A 15,252-nucleotide genomic window follows, 5' to 3' on the forward strand; every position below is an offset into this window, starting at 1 on the left:
AGTTGCGCATTCAAGCTCACTATACGCTTAAGAGCTACAAATCGTCGCCCTGACTTGTCGATTTCCACAATCAGACTCGCGCGAATGCTCTGAGGCTTGACGCTCGCTGGCTGACAGTACATCGACAGGAGCCAAAAAATGAAGGACGCTGCACTTTCAAAGACTTCCTTCTTCCATACTGTAGTGGTGATTGGGAAATGTGCGTAAAAGCGCCTACAGAGCTTTCGATGACAGCGCGCATCATCAGTCTGGGCTATGCATGCGACTGGAAGTATGTCACCACCCCCCGACGTGATCGTATCTGCCACTGCTCTGACATCAGCAGCACGACACGCGATGCCGCAGGAGATCGTACGTCTGCCAAACCGAGCTAGGCACCAACTTCGCAGCTACCTCGCACTGCCCACGCTCCCAGCAATCCTCTCTGCGCTGGTACACAACGCCCTACAGGCCAGTCCCAAGCGCGTAGACTTGCATCTGTGCATCTCGTACGACGATGTTGGCGCCAAGAATGGGTCTAGCAGTGCGGCTGGACCTCCTCCCAGTGTGGCTTGTGTGGATGATGGGGATGGGTTTGATAGGAGCTTGTTTGGGAGACACGTGTGGAGGGAAAGAGCGCCGAGCTTGCATCAGATGGCAGATGTCGGTACCTTGAGCATCGCTACTGGCACTTCTGGCAATCGATGGGCTTACGTGAGGATGGTGAGCCGCGAAAGATGACGGGATGATGTGCTGCGCATGATGTCTGATACGCTGCAATCCATATTTACCGCAAATCAGGGAGATACCACTATGCTCAACGGACCTGCTAACGACGCGCTCAATGCTGTGCACGTTGCATCCACAAGAGCAAGAGGCTCCTGCGTGAGCGTCTCTGATCTCTACGCATCCGTGAGTTGATCGGTCTCGCGTGGTGATCCTTCTCTATGCTGATGCCCAAGTCTGTCAACGCTCGCTGAACGGCGTGCGCTACCAGCTGCCTGCTCGAAGGCGTGCACTACAACACTCGCCCTCTAGCACCATCAACGCATGTATTCATAGTCTTGTCACCATTTCGCTCGGCTGGCCCGATGTGCGCTTTGCTGTGAACGTGCAGGGGTCCAAAGGGTCCAAATTGGTGCTGTCTATACCTGCGGTGAGTCGTTCGTCTGCCCAAGCAGCATCCCGTGCTGAGAACGCCATGGTCGGATCATTGCTTCTGTGCCAGGCGAAAGACTATGAGGAAAGGCTTGGAGCTGCTTTGAAGCTGGGCAATGCGGCACCCCCGATCAGATCGGTGGATAAGGTCAGGAATCTCTCACCCTGCGACAGTGTGGCTTGTAGTGGAGCAGCGCCAAAGAAACGACGACGTGCGAGCACGCAGCCTGCTTTACTGGCTCTCGACGATCCTACGGCCACGCTGAGCGTCAATGGTTTGTTGCTGCTCAGTCCAGCGCCAAAAGGCTGCCAAGCAATCTTTTTTGGCGGGCAACTCATCGAAGTCGACTCTCACGAGGGCGCTGCTCTTCACGAGGCAGTACAAGCAGTCTACGCTCGAAGTGCTTTCTCAGCTTCTGAAGCTCGCACAGCAAACAAGAAGCAGACGAGCCCAACGAAGGGCGTCCAAGCGCGTCCGGGGTACGTGCTGCATGTTTCGCTCAGAGCCGGCAAGGAATCGGCGCGGGCTATGCAGCAGACCGCTTGTCAGGACGAAGTCGTCGGATTGGTCGCCAGAGTCCTCTCGGAGACGGTCGCGGAAGAGCTGGTCGAATCGGGCCTCTTGAATGCAAAGGTGCCAAAGAGAGAGCGCACAACGGGTTTGAAAACTGGTGCAACACGCCCTGATGCGACCATGAGAGCCGAGGATCATCCATCAACCACTGTGCAGAGGCATCTGTCCCGTCGCCCAACGTCGAAGAAGCGCAAAGGCTTCAGCGAACACCTTGCTGAAGCTTTCAAAGCTCGCAATGCTGTTGCTGAGGCCAGTCAGTACGACTACGAGGTTGTCCAAGGGCAGCATCCACACTGCTGCGATCTGCAACATGCTCAACGTGATACATCCTTGCTAAGCACCCCTGGGCCCCATCAGGAGGTTATGGTAGGCCAGCACTACCTCGTCGATGAGCGCACAGGAGATTCATTGCCCGTCGCCTCTGAGAAGAGAGGTCCGCTAGCGTTAAGAAAGAGTCGCAGATTGTTAGACAGCGGCAGGGCTGCACCGGACTCGAGCTTGCCGGGATGGTTGGGGGAAGCGATGAGGCTTAGCAGGGACTCGATCTTGCCTGCCCCTGCGGAAGCCGACATTCCATGCGTGGAATCTCTAGGGAGCGCGGATGTTTCTATATTCAAGAGCACCTTTGCGGATCATCCTCCTCGACTTGCAAATAGAAATGGAGGAAGCAGACCCTCAGGTCCGGACTATCGCCTCGGATCCAGGTTCTTCTCCCAGCGTGGAGCGTCAAAGGATGGAAGCACGATATCGTCGCTGCGTGCTGCCGATCTCACCAAGGCTCGCGTGCTGAAGCAGGTGGACAACAAGTTCATTGCGTGCACCATGCCCCTCCACAAGGGCCAAGCGCTCGTCTTGGTCGACCAACATGCAGCTGACGGTGCGCCTCCGTCCTGCTCCGATGCTCCCCCTTTGCCCAGTCGATTGCTGACCTTTACCGCTCTCTCGCCCCATTTCGATCAGAACGTATCCGCTTCGAACTGCTCCTACGCACCTATCTCGAGCCGGTCCTAGCTTCCAAAGGCGAGCTAGAGACATTTACCTTGCCGAAAGCGCACGAGATGCGCATGCCTAGCCGCAGCGTCGCTAGTCTCTGCGAGGACTCTACGTCTGTACAAGTTCTGGAAAACTTGGGCTTCGGCTTCGGCGCAGGAACTGTTGCGGCTGCACCCGGACCGACGGACGAGCCGTCGCGAATCGTTGAAGAGAGTCGAGCTACATCAGGATCTACATTGATTATACGCAAGCTGCCAAGCCTTCTAAAGGATCGTTTGACGGACCTGAATACGCTGTCGGCTGCTTTGGAAGATCTGGTGGACTGGATTGAAGAAGGAGGTGCAGAGAGGTTGAATAGGGCCAAGCATCTGTTAGGGCGTAGAAGAGCAGTCAGAGATGGGAAGAGTGATGTGAAGCGCGAGGGCGGGGAGGCGGAGGAAGAAGGGGAAGAGGCGTGGTTGACTGGACTTCGACATTTGCCTCCTCGAATTTTGGAGATGATCGCTAGCAAGGCTTGTCGAGGCGCGATCAGTGAGTTGCTCTCAATCAGCTCTGCTTCGGGTAGCAGACGGCTCGACGCGTCTCTGCCACGATTGTGAGCTGAGCACCCCCGAGACATTCTTTTGGCAAAGTGTTCGGCGACGCGCTGCAGAAAGAGCAGTGCGAAAGAATGCTGCAACAGCTCGCCTCGACGCGCTTCCCGTTTCAGTGCGCACATGGACGGTGAGTTTTGAGGCAGAAACGGCGGAGCGCTCGCCTGCCTCGATGCTCCACAATCTGCTACTGGGCCCGATCGCAACAGCCTTGACTCACCTCGTCCATCTCTTGGCTTTGTTCGTACGTCTGCAGTCCTGCCATGGTCCCGATATGTCACTTGCATTCCGACCTGGAGCGCGCATCCTTTTCAAGACGATCTATTCGCTGGCAAGCTTTGAAGTCGGGCGCAACGACTTCCTGAATAGCACGACAGCATCACCGGTCCACAGATAGGCTTACATCAGTCCAGACTCCCGCTCTTCGACCACGCAGTCACCGGTCTAAGGACAATACATTGATTGATCGGACGAGTGCACGGAAGTCCCGTCAGCTTGGCCTTGCAAACGGCGGTCCCCATTTCCCATCATGGACTGTGGCGTAGTTTGGCCCCCCGACTTTCAGGCGATGGAACAGATGTTCTTTCGAGCATTCTAGAGGTCCATGTGGAAGTGCTCGTCGTTGTGGGTGTTGGTCGCACGAGCAGCAGCGGCGGTGGTGGCGGCAGAGTCGATGACGGTGCCTTTCTCACGAGACGGCGAGACGCTAGAATTATCGCGCGGTCGACCATGTCCTGTTCTCGCTCCGCCTGCTTTGCTGCTGCTGCTGGCTGAGGAGGTGTTTTGTGTAGGACTGACAGGACCCGAAAAGGTAAAGGCTGAACCTGGAGACCGAGGAGCGCCGGACCTGGCAGTGATGGGACTTCCAGCTGCCGCATTGCTGCTTGGGCTGGTAGTGTCGATGTTGAAGGAGGTGGACGGGGAACGCGTTCTGATGGCGCTTGGGGAAGAAGGTGCGAAACCTCTGATCGCCCCACCTTTGTTCGCATGGTCTTGCCCTGCGCCCGCCGCAGCAGTAGGGAAAGAAGAGCCAAGAGCGGTGGAACCTCTCGATGTCGTCGACGCTACTTGCGCACTGTGACTGTGATTCTGGTGCGCCCTTTTGCTGGAAGAGACATCGAAATTCTCAGGCGTGCGTCCAAAGATCGACCCCACTCCGCCCGAGCCGGAGTCGATGGTCCCTGTTCCGTTCGTCTCTATAATAGAAGGCCGATCAACTTGTCCCGCCTGAGAGCCGTAGCTGGGACCGTAAGTGTAGTAGGCCTTTTCGGGCGAACGAGAGATTTCAGCGGGAATGCCGTTGGGACCTAGACCCTTTGGCGGGCTGGCAGAGAGGGGAGAAGAAGCTAGCTGTAGAAGTTGCTCGCGCGAGTACATTAGGCGAGAGCTGCAATGGAGCGAAATCAGGGATGCGGAGAATGCTAGTGAGATTGGCGCGAATTGCTAGATGCTTGAACGTCTCACTGTTCCGCCAGCCTCTCGATACGAGGATGGACCGTGTGCTTGCGGGCAGAGGCGTGTGCGTGCTGCTCCGTTTGCTGCAGGCGGTCCAGCTGCCCCCCTCCCGCGCGCGTTCCCGCGATTCTCGCCAACGATTTTTGCACCCAATGCTGCACCGACGGCAGTCTCGGCGACGCAAGCGACTCACCCTCCTGGTGTGGTGCCATACAAATCAGCGCCTCTTGGATCGCGAGCAGAGGCAGAGCTCAGACTAGCAGCACCGCCTCGAGTCTCATGATTCGTCGTTGGACTCGGACGCCGAGCTGAAATGGTCATGGGTGAAGCTGACATGACTACCGCGCGAGTGGTCCTCGAAGCGAGGTTGAGCGGATACTGCAACGTACGCGTTGCCGACTTTTGCGAACCAGCAAGTCTTGTCACCACGGGATGGATGTTCGAGTAGAGGCTTATGGGGGCCAGCTATAGTGGTTTGAGTAGGTGTAGCGTGCTGTCTTCGAATCTGATCGAGGGGTGGTGAGTGGTGAGTGTGGATGCGCTGAGCAAGGGTCCGCCGAGTGCGAAGCGAAGCGAAACACGCAGACAAGCCGCTCGCGACCGGCCTTTTGACTCACTTTCGTCAAAGCAAAATCGATCGATACCTCTTGATTGTTTGCTCGCAGCAGAAGCAAGTGATGACGTGGAATGCAAAACGCCGAGCAAGCGGTTGTCGACGTTCTTTGTCCAGATGTGAGTCTAAAGTCGGAAAGGAAAGTCACAGCAGGCGAGAGTGCGCGTGACGCTCAATTCACTACCAACTATTACGAATGACTCCAAACTCGACTCCTGAGTCCCTGCCATGCACATCACGAAGAGGGCAATTAGGAGGAACAGAGCGAGGCGGCGCAAATGACACAATCAGCAGCTAGGGTGGCATCACGGCTGCCGTAGTGCGTGATCGTTGACTCTGGACCCGAGATATGACGAGTGGCTGTGGCTGTGTTACCATCCCTGCTGTACGCCTCAGCAGCAGGAGCTGAGGCACGCAACTCTACAAATTCCAGTCAGAGTGCATGCGAGTCAAGAGTCAAGTCTGTCTGCGCCGCGGTCCCTGTACAGCATTTCGTATTTGCTGTCCACAGGCTATAGGAGGCAGACAGGCAGCTAGCTGTACAGTCACATTCTGCCTTTGCAACAAGAAACGTCAACCTGGAGGTGGACAACGCAGGGCTATGAACGGCAATGAAGCAGGAGCTCGCAGCGCTTCTATGCCCCTGTGGCTATATGAGATAAACGGTATCTGAACGGTGCCCATGCAACGGCCACAGGGTGGAGGCGCAGTCACAATCAAGTCGTAGGCTTGAGGTGATGGGGATGCTGCATATGCTGCTGGGCACGACATGTCAACCCCGCGCGCGCGCGCATGAACAGCGCCACCATATCATAGCAGCGGCAGCATGCAGCATGCGCACGGAAATCACGAATGTGCTCCGTGCGCACGCGTCATAACGTCCTCGCGCCGAGCGGGTTGTCGTGATATCTACGGTACATTCACGATTCACAATTCAAGGATTGAGCAACACGCCTCGAGCGGGCGTTGCTGCTCTATATCAAGCACACCGTGCAGTTGTGAGTGGTGTAGATACCGCGCGCGCGGTTCCGTGCTGCTAGCATATATATCCTACATGCGGCGAAGTGGGACCTAGGAAGTGGGACCTAGGTATATACCTCTATATATATGTGCCACTCTATTATTCATATTCATATTCGTGTTGTCGTGATCACACGCGAGCCATGCAAGGTGCATGCTAATTCACGATCGCTGTGGGACTCTTGACTTGTTTACAATGACTAGTTTACGAGCGCGGGTTGGGTAGAAGCAGCAAGCAGAGGACCAGGAAAGCTTCTGTGCGCCAAGCCTGCATTTGATTGCGTCCGAGATAGCGCTGAATCACAAGTGCACGCCATGTAAGAGGACCATGTTGGCTGTCGGCTCACGCGAAGCGATGGTCAAGCGATACAAGGTCATTGCTACCCCCAGCGCGGTCTCTAGCTGAGCTCGTGGGTTGATGATGCGCTCGGTCTTACTTGGGACCCACGAGCCAAAGCTGTTGTGACTGTTGTACTGTGCTTCCAGGATGCAACGCCTGATTTGCTCGCGTTCCAACATATTCATGATTGCTTTCGATCGGCGACACCGGCCTAAGAAGCCTACGATCAAGGATGGGAAGACAAGCACCCTAAAGCGTCAGACGTTCCGCCAAAGGTGAACAGATCACGTGATAGAGTTCTACATACGATCGCCGCATGAGAAGCCCGTGCGCCAGAAAACCGCGCTGGCTGGCGTATAACGGCGGCTGGTCGACGTGGTGCTCATTTCGCGCACGCGCTGTGCTCAATCGCGCATCTATGTACAGTCAAGAGTCACCAGTCAAGAGTCACGAGTTGTACCAGGCTTTTCGATACACACAGTCACGAGCGCCCACGCCATTGGTGGTAAGATCTCATGACGACGCTGGAGAGCGGAAACCGCACTCTGGCTACGTATAGGATTTCGACGTGATCTCAACTCTGCAGGCACGACTAAGCCCTAGCCCATGCTACAAGTCGCCTCGACGCCAACACCTTACTGCCCTTCCTCACGAACATTCATCCACTTTGAGCTGCACGTTGCAGCTTGCACCTCTGCAGACCGTATTCGATGCCAAGCCGCGAGCTCAGGTGACGTTTGCAACATTCAAGCTCAGACCCAATCCCTCGCGCACAAAGCCGCCAAACACAATTCGCAAGTAGAGGCCTCGTGATGTACCAGCAAGGCCAGTATTCGTCGCGATCGCCGGTGAGTAGCCCTTGCAACTCTGAACACGCGCGAAGGGGTGACTAAGACGGAGAGAGCCATTTTCACATGCTCAGCCGCCATTGCAGCACCCCGTACCGACGCACCCGCCGGTGCAGGTCCCGATCCCATCCGGAACACCAGGGCCGGGAAGCCAGAGCAGCGGGCGACCCTCTATTGACGGGGGAGGGTTTGGAAGCACAAGCACAGCGGAAGCCCATCTCTCGTCCGCGAGAGCCAGAGGCGGTCAGTCCGAAAGTGGCTATGCCCGCTATGCTTCTCCGCCCTTGCAAAATCCCTATGGACAGCCCCAGAATCAATACCAACAGCATGCTGGGGGTATGGGTGCGGGGTCCAAAGGAGTGACCGGCGGGATGATGCATCAACAGCAGCAGCCGCAGCAGCAGCATCCAAATCAGGGCTTCCAACAATTTGGAAGCTTTGCCAGCTTTGCGAATGGAATGGGAAATGGGCAGGCTGGAATGGGAGGCAACATGTTGAATGATGCTACTGCTCAAATGGGAGTACAGTTTGGGCGTCAGATGGCAGCTGCTGGACAGGAGTACGTTGGCAAGAACGTGAGTCGATGCATGCACGGAATGAGTAGATGAGCGGCTCATACCTGACCCCTGAGGTGCACCTCAACAGTTTGGATCCTTTCTGCCGGTGCCATTATTGAAACACTACTTCAACGTATCGAATTCGTACGTGCTGCACAAGTTGCGCCTCGTCCTCTTCCCTTGGAGGCATAAGCCTTGGTCCAGGCTTCACGCGGCTGCTGCAGGCGCATCTGCTTATGGAGGGGAACCGCAGTACGGTGCGTCTACATCAAAGGCAGAAGGGTACGCTCCGCCGAGGGAAGACGTGAACAGTCCGGACCTCTACATCCCCGGTGAGTCACCACCTGCTACAAAGATTGCGAGCCCCAACGCTAATTTGCCCTGCGTCTGCTATCTCGTCTCGCGTGACAGTGATGGCATTCGTAACATACGTCCTGCTTGTTTGCATCATCCGCGGTATCGAATCGCGCTTCCATCCCGAAGTACTTGGCCTGACATCATCGAAAGCGCTGGGAATCGTCTTCTTCGAATTTGCTGCCGTCAAGCTCGGATGCTACTTGCTCAACATTCAAGGGGACCACACCGTCATCGATTTGGTTGCTTACGGTGGCTACAAGTTTGTCGGTGCCATCGTCACTTTGCTAGCTGGTCTGACGCTGCCTGGACGACTAATCTACTGGAGCGTCTTCGCATATACTTGCGCCGCCAACGCTTTCTTCCTTGTAAGTCGCTTCGAGAGTTTGCGCTGCATCGACGAAAAAAATTCCATGCTTAAATGCGATTTTATCCTTGGCTCGCCTCGCAGCTGCGATCGCTTCGATATGTGGTGCTGCCAGATCCTAGCAGCCCTAGCAGCGTCACCATCACACCACAAACCAGATCGAGGCGCATCCAGTTCCTCTTTGCGATTGCCGCTGTACAGACACTTTACTGCTTCCTGCTTATCATTGGCATTTGGCACTGAAAGCAATCTTAGAATGTCACTACACTGCTCCTGCCTGCTCATCGACGCTTGTAGATCGAACTTCCTTGCGCGCCTGGGATGTCTTGAGCGCTCTTTCTGCATCACAGCGGGTCTCTTCTCGAATCTAGCTCGCCAGGCCTTACGGGGAAGAATGAAATTCCCTGGCTGCTTGCTTCGCGTCGCCGTACTTGTGGCCAGAGCTCGCGCTCTCCTCAGCGTCGACATGTCTCGCAGCACATTCGCATCCACCTGAGTCCGCCTGAGTCGTCGCTCTGTTTGCTGCGCAACCATCTTTGCGTACAACTTAGCTCAACGGCGATCGTAGCAAGACGCGATCCTGCAGTATAGATCGGCTGCTCACAGCTTTGAGAAAGCGTGAGTGTGGTCAAGGTGTACATCGAGCTTCAAGTCGACTACAGTCAAGTCAACGCGAGTCGAGCGTTTTTGAGTCAGAGTTGATGTGAGTTGAGAGGGAGTCAGAGTGGTGCTCATGATACGCCACGTGACACCGCGAAGTGTTCTTCCATGCGAAGTTCTGCGTGCAAGATGGAAATGCGCACACGCGTGCGTTTTGTGGTACCGCGGCAGCTGCAGCAGGAGGAGGCGCACGCGCGTGAGCTAGATTGATTGCATGAGGCAAACGCAATGTGACTATACGCGGCGAGGACTGTGCGTGCTTGCTGCTGATGCTGAATACCTGATGCGCTGCGAAGGAAGTAAGCGATGATGAGATTTGTGTAGTCACGAGGGCTGGTCGTCGCCTGGCTGGATCATGGATCGTGGATCACGAATGACGAATGTGAATCAAGATGAGAGATCGATTGATGATGATGCATTTGTGAGGAAGTTCGATCTGACTCAAGACTGCATCTCGCACCTTTCAGCGATCACCTCGTCCAAGCACTCATCCTAGAGACAGAATTCTCTCTTCTCCACCAAAAGCTCAACAGCCGACAAGCCGTTGCAGACTCACGCATACACCTGCTTCTCATTCTTCTCACGCCGTCACATTCTCATCAGCCTCCCACCGCATCGCACTGCACTTGAGCCTTTGCTAGTCACAAACAACGTCGTGGGTGAGTGCAGTGGTTGTCATGTCTGTAGCGCAGCTGCAAAAGGGGCGCTGACCTTGGGGCCTGCGCGTTCGAAACCTCTTCGCAGCATATTCGCGGCTTATTCTCAGCACAACATCATGTCTTCCTCCACCGCTGTCGCCAATGGCAGCGCCGGTAACGGGGCACCAGCAGGTGGTGCTGCCGCGCCTGCCTCTTCGGGTACCAAGCAGACCGTTCAGCCTTCCGAAGTTGGCTGGCTCTTCGTCCCTCAATACTACACCTTCCTGAACCAGAATCCGGAACGCTTGCACTGCTTCTACACCAAGAAGAGTACACTCATTCACGGGAACGAGCTGGAGGAGGTGCAGCCTTGCTTTGGACAACAGGTGAGTGTTTCAGTGTCGTGCGACGCTGCACGCGAGCTGTGGAGACAGCAACTGTCTACCTTGGGAGCATCCTTGCCGCAGCTGGCATGGAAAGATCGCTACGTTGTGGACGAACTCGCACTGTTCGATGTTGGTGACGAGGCTCAAGCAGTATCAAAGCACTGACATCGACCATACCATCGTCTCAGGAAATTCACAACAAAATCTCTTCCTTGGGTTTCGAGGACTGCAAAGTCTACGTGTCCAACGTCGACTCTCAATCTTCCATCTCCGGCGGCATTGTCATTCAGGTTCTAGGCGAGCTATCGAACAAAAAGGGTCCGTGGCGCAAGTTCGCTCAGACTTTCTTTCTAGCGGAGCAACCCAATGGCTACTACGTCCTGAACGACATCTTCCGTTTCCTAAGCGAGGACGATGATGCTCGCGATGACATTGCACCCGAGGAAGCCGATGCTGTTGCTGCTCCCAACGGCGCCGTCTCTGCTGCTCCTGCCGAGGAGGCTGCTCAGCAATCGCCCGGAGATGCGCCGATTCCTGCCCCTGCAGCGGCAGTTTCCGAGCCCGCTGGCGAAGTAGAAGCTGAAGTGGCGGCTGTCGCTGCTGATGCTGCAGCTCCTGCAGTCGCTCCGGACACTGACGAGGCTGGCGCTGCCCCGGCCCCTCCACCTGCCGAGGGAGCTGGGGCAGAGGTAGGCATGGACTCTAAGGTGGCCACCGTCGAAGCCGAGGACGCACCCGTCCAGCCGGCTGGCGTTGCTGCCGCTGAAGCTCAGCAGGAACAGCCGGTCGCCAGCGCTCCCATCGAACAGCAGACGGAGCCTGAGTCTGCGGAGACTAAGCCTGCTGCGCCTTCCGCACCCAAGACCTGGGCCAATCTCGCTGCAGCCAACGTCAAAGGATGGGGGTCGACCGCTTCGGAGAGCCGCGGAGTCTCCACTTCTCGACCTCCTGCCAACGTATCCACCCCTGCCACCGCCACGACCAACAACGCCCGACCTCAGGCTGCGAATGGCACCCGAACTTCTGGACAGCAGCCTGGCACCTCTGGTACCTCTGCTCCGCAGATCCATGGAGGCGTCTTCATAAAAAACGTAATTATGGATCAGATGCCCGAGGAGGGATTGCAAGCTGCGTTAGAGAAGCAATTCGGGCCTATGAGGGAGTGTCAAATCATCCCTTCGCGAGCTTGCGCTTTTGGAGAGTTTGTCAGCGCAGAGCAGGCACGTCGTGCCATCGCCATGAGCGTTCGCGTGTCGGAAGGAGGACAGGGCGGTGTGCCTGTGGGGAACAACGGCTGGACTGTCACTGTCGAGGAGAAACGCAAGGTAGGCGACAGACCTCCTCCCACCAATCGTGGTCCCATTCGCGGTACTGGACAAGGAGGTGATCGTGGTGGCTTCCGCGGCCGAGGAAGGGGAGGACCGTCCCGCGGGCGCGGGGGAGCGACGGCTGCTCAATCTGGATAAAGTAAACGTTGCCGAGTTTGTCCGCTAGCACGCCGAGCGAGGACGTCTGACCTGGCGCAAAACAGCAGACAAACGGCAACGACACTCCTAACCAGCACAACTATCGAAACGTTGCTTTGAAATTCAGGGCCTACAACGAAAACATGCCATCACTCAAACCTCGCATCGAGTCCTCCTTTGTCAACGAAAGACCGACTTAGCTTGATCTGCAACTCCCGACCACAGCTATGCCCCAAAATGACTATGCATCTTTCAAAATGCATCCTCCTCTTCATTCATTTGCTTTTACCAAAAAGCCCTTTCACCCCGCGTGACGTCGCTCGACTTAGTATCGCGCACCTCGCCATCCGTCTTGGTCATCTCCCTCCCTCTACTGTCGCGTCCCACAATCTGTCACGCTTCTCCGGGCGACCATCATTCGCATTCAGTAACAAGACTGCAATCGATGTCCTTGCACCAGATCTGCATCACGTCTGGCACCACTAGAGTGAATGGATCATGGGCGCTAGATTGCTCGCTCGCAGTCTGCAAGGGTATGTGAATCACATGTTGAGTATCGGCTGGCTTGAGACACAGCTCGATCGGATGATCGCTTTGGCTCCTGAATTGTCGCATTGTGGTATCGGAGATCACTGCACTGCTGAACACAGCTGGAACGGGCACCGGCGTGACCATGTGTCTGGGTATCACGAGATGTTGCCTTTGGCTGCAGTGTCTAGTCCCATCCTCTACAGCAAGGACTTTCCGAGGCGCAAAGCTTCGCCGTTCGTCAGCACCGTGACAGCTGAGCCAGCAGGCCGCTTGAAGGCCTCCACGGGTGGGCTTCCGACCCCTTTGGCAGTAAGATCTGAGCTTCCTGCTTCACCCGCGAAGCGCATCGCTCGCGCTAGGATAGGCACCGGGATCTCGGCCCCGTCACTGAAGCGGGAGAGCACCTTTCCAGTAAGAGCCTACGCATGATGGAAGCTACGGTGTCAGAAGGTCGGAAAGAATCATGCGCTTTAGCCTGCACACTGCACTCACACCGTATACAACTTCCAGAGGTCTCGTCTTGGGCCTCTGAGCTTGTGCGAGGAAGCCAGGTCTGAACAAGATCGTCTCGGAATACCCAGCGCTGGCGAGTCCCTCTTCCGTCTCTCCTTTGGAGCTGAGACAGTAGGGACCAAGACTCGTCAGAGTTCGGCGCGAGCATAGCTTTGAGGAGACTCAGCAGGTGCTACTCACCGAGTGTACAAGAATCTGCTACCCGAATTGGCCATTTGAGAGGAGCAGTACACCACCTTGTTGCTGGAAGCTTTTTCGGGACTGGCAGCAGCGCGAGCAGCAGCCAAGACGTAGTCCTTGTCAATCTTCTCGAAAGCCTGAGCAGATCCTGCAGCTCCGCGTGTCGTTCCGACTGAGAGGTGCATCGTGATTGGTTTCATTTCAGCTCGACACGTATCATTCCCCGCCGTCGATGATCCGCCGCTGAAAGGTCTCACTCACGGGTGATGAAGACTGCATCTGCCGCAATCTCCTTGACTCGCTTCACCTCTTCTTCATCCTTTGCCACCAGCTTGTCAAAGTCGACGGTGTGAGTGATGAGCTTGGGATTGGGAGGTCCATCGGTAGCGCGACGCTGAAAGGAGTGGATCTTGTCAAAGGTGGGGGACTGCAGCAACGTCTCGAGCAAAGGTGTCCCCACAGCTCCTGTCGCTCCGAAGATGATGGCCGTCTTGCCCGTAGATGGCGCTGGAATTGCGTCCGCCATGGTGAAATGAGCCTCGCGTTGAATAAGGAAGCAGACCACGGATGGAGGTGGGGAGGGGAGATATTACAAAGCTAGATGTGTTTAGGCAAGATCAAATTGATGTGCTTGTCATATCTTTCTTGAATCTCTTTGAATCAGGATCCGCCTGGGCACTTTCAAGACTCTCCGCGGAGATACGCGCGATCAATATTCAGATTATTCTTGATTCGGTGACAACGGCATCCATGCTGAACGAACCAAAATGCGCCGTATAAATCAAGATTCATTGAGATTTTGATTGACAGAATTTGCCGAGCGGCTGCACGGTGCATGCAGACGTATGGTCACGGGACCCTTTGCTCGCGACGACCGACTTACCCGCGTTCGCGTGTACATGGGTGACAGAGTCAAGAGTCTAGGTTGCTTGGAAGCCTGCCAGACATCTATCTATGTGCGTCACACTCGTGACTCTTGACTCTTGACTCATCAGACTGGCGTGCGTCATCCAATCACGTGAATTGCGACCATGTGGCTTTCGCTGCCCCACATCTCGGTTCGGCGCGCTCTCGGAGTCGCGCATCCATCCCATCACCTCCCGCGCGCGTCGGCAATTTCGACCGCGAGGGAGACGCGCCGCAAGCACGCTCACGCAGACGCCAGGCCGCAAGTTGATCCCCCGGCCCTCAGCAGCTGCGCGTCGCGGTTGAGTGCGGCGCTCCAACGCGCGTATAGGTACGAGGTGTCGAGTCTGTCGACTCACGACTGCTGCGCCCATACAGAGAGCTGCAGCAGCATCGACTTGGGTGAGCCTGGCGTCGGCCCATGCAGAACGCGCTTGATTTGTCCGCCCCAACGTACAGAAACGGGCACCCAGCCTCACTCAGACAGTCGGTGAACTCAGCAGTACGTACACTGTGACTCACAATTCGTAGTGACTGCATGAGTACCGCGTACAGTCGAGAGGCCTGTGCAGCAGCTGCACCAAAGCCAAAAGAAAAAGTAAAGCTCAAGCCTGCCTCGTTGCCTATATAGCTGCGTGGAGCATGCGCAGCATGGCTATTTACCACGCCGCGAGAAAAAAGCGGCAGCCACACGAAGCAAGGCAGGGGGCGTGGGCGAAGGTGCAGCCCAGCCCAGCATGTGTGACTGTAGTGTACCCACGGCTGACACCAATGTTCCATCTATCCAAAGCTGAGCTCGTCCGTCGCCTTGGCGGTCTGGCACGTACGTGTGATTCTCAAGTGACGTGTCAAATCAAGTCGTATCTTGCTCAAATCACGAATGAGGGTGTTTCATGACAGCGTGCGAAACCGAATCGGTCCGCCATTGGACAGCAAGTTCGCGCTGCATGCTTATTCGTCAATAAGTCGCTTTGACAGGACTTGGTGCGTGTGATGCGCGGTGCTGTGCTGTGCTGCTCGACCTCTTGGGCATGGCTGCATGTCCGCGCAGCGTCGCATACATGCGCGGCAAAACGTGAGCCGACAAGGAGGGCGGATTGATTGATGAGAACATGCTGACG

General features: G+C 56.0%; 6 protein-coding genes across 6 annotated transcripts; 4 read left to right on the forward strand and 2 right to left on the reverse strand.

Annotated features, from left to right (window-relative positions):
* Positions 1-138: 138 nt before the first annotated feature.
* IE81DRAFT_331276 (hypothetical protein) lies at positions 139-3,694 on the forward strand (the record flags this gene model as incomplete). Its single annotated transcript, XM_025515234.1, has 9 exons — positions 139-199; positions 326-351; positions 451-702; positions 781-891; positions 977-1,135; positions 1,208-2,588; positions 2,672-3,235; positions 3,357-3,427; positions 3,554-3,694. The coding sequence occupies 9 exons, from the start codon at positions 139-141 to the stop codon at positions 3,692-3,694; spliced, it is 2,766 nt and encodes a 921-aa protein (XP_025368073.1).
* Positions 3,569-5,511, reverse strand: IE81DRAFT_325095 (hypothetical protein). Its single transcript, XM_025514414.1, has 3 exons — positions 5,370-5,511; positions 4,946-5,257; positions 3,569-4,684 (listed from the first exon to the last, which is right to left on the reverse strand). The coding sequence occupies exons 2-3, from the start codon at positions 5,071-5,073 to the stop codon at positions 3,892-3,894; spliced, it is 921 nt and encodes a 306-aa protein (XP_025368074.1). The 5' UTR covers positions 5,074-5,257; positions 5,370-5,511; the 3' UTR covers positions 3,569-3,891.
* A 1,629-nt stretch (positions 5,512-7,140) lies between these two features.
* Positions 7,141-9,124, forward strand: IE81DRAFT_325097 (YIF1-domain-containing protein). Its single transcript, XM_025514415.1, has 5 exons — positions 7,141-7,573; positions 7,648-8,148; positions 8,219-8,462; positions 8,542-8,852; positions 8,936-9,124. Exons 1-5 carry the CDS (start codon positions 7,538-7,540, stop codon positions 9,092-9,094), a joined length of 1,251 nt encoding a protein of 416 aa, XP_025368075.1. The 5' UTR covers positions 7,141-7,537; the 3' UTR covers positions 9,095-9,124.
* Positions 9,125-9,901: 777 nt separating this feature from the next.
* IE81DRAFT_304464 (hypothetical protein) lies at positions 9,902-11,929 on the forward strand (the record flags this gene model as incomplete). The annotated part of the gene is made up of 4 exons (XM_025512299.1): positions 9,902-10,170; positions 10,256-10,535; positions 10,724-11,224; positions 11,279-11,929. Coding segments are annotated over exons 2-4 (1,401 nt in total), but the record flags the coding sequence as incomplete, so codon positions are not given.
* A 190-nt stretch (positions 11,930-12,119) lies between these two features.
* On the forward strand, positions 12,120-12,608 carry IE81DRAFT_199685 (hypothetical protein). Its single transcript, XM_025510869.1, has one exon. It carries the CDS (start codon positions 12,239-12,241, stop codon positions 12,485-12,487), a length of 249 nt encoding a protein of 82 aa, XP_025368077.1. The 5' UTR covers positions 12,120-12,238; the 3' UTR covers positions 12,488-12,608.
* IE81DRAFT_325099 (hypothetical protein) lies at positions 12,264-13,962 on the reverse strand. The gene is made up of 4 exons (XM_025514416.1): positions 13,487-13,962; positions 13,226-13,397; positions 13,025-13,148; positions 12,264-12,951 (listed from the first exon to the last, which is right to left on the reverse strand). Exons 1-4 carry the CDS (start codon positions 13,749-13,751, stop codon positions 12,730-12,732), a joined length of 783 nt encoding a protein of 260 aa, XP_025368078.1. The 5' UTR covers positions 13,752-13,962; the 3' UTR covers positions 12,264-12,729.
* Positions 13,963-15,252: the final 1,290 nt, after the last annotated feature.

The sequence above is a fragment of the Ceraceosorus guamensis genome (assembly GCF_003144195.1).
Source record: "Ceraceosorus guamensis strain MCA 4658 unplaced genomic scaffold IE81scaffold_53, whole genome shotgun sequence".
Classification (NCBI taxonomy): Eukaryota; Fungi; Basidiomycota; class Exobasidiomycetes; order Ceraceosorales; family Ceraceosoraceae; genus Ceraceosorus; species Ceraceosorus guamensis.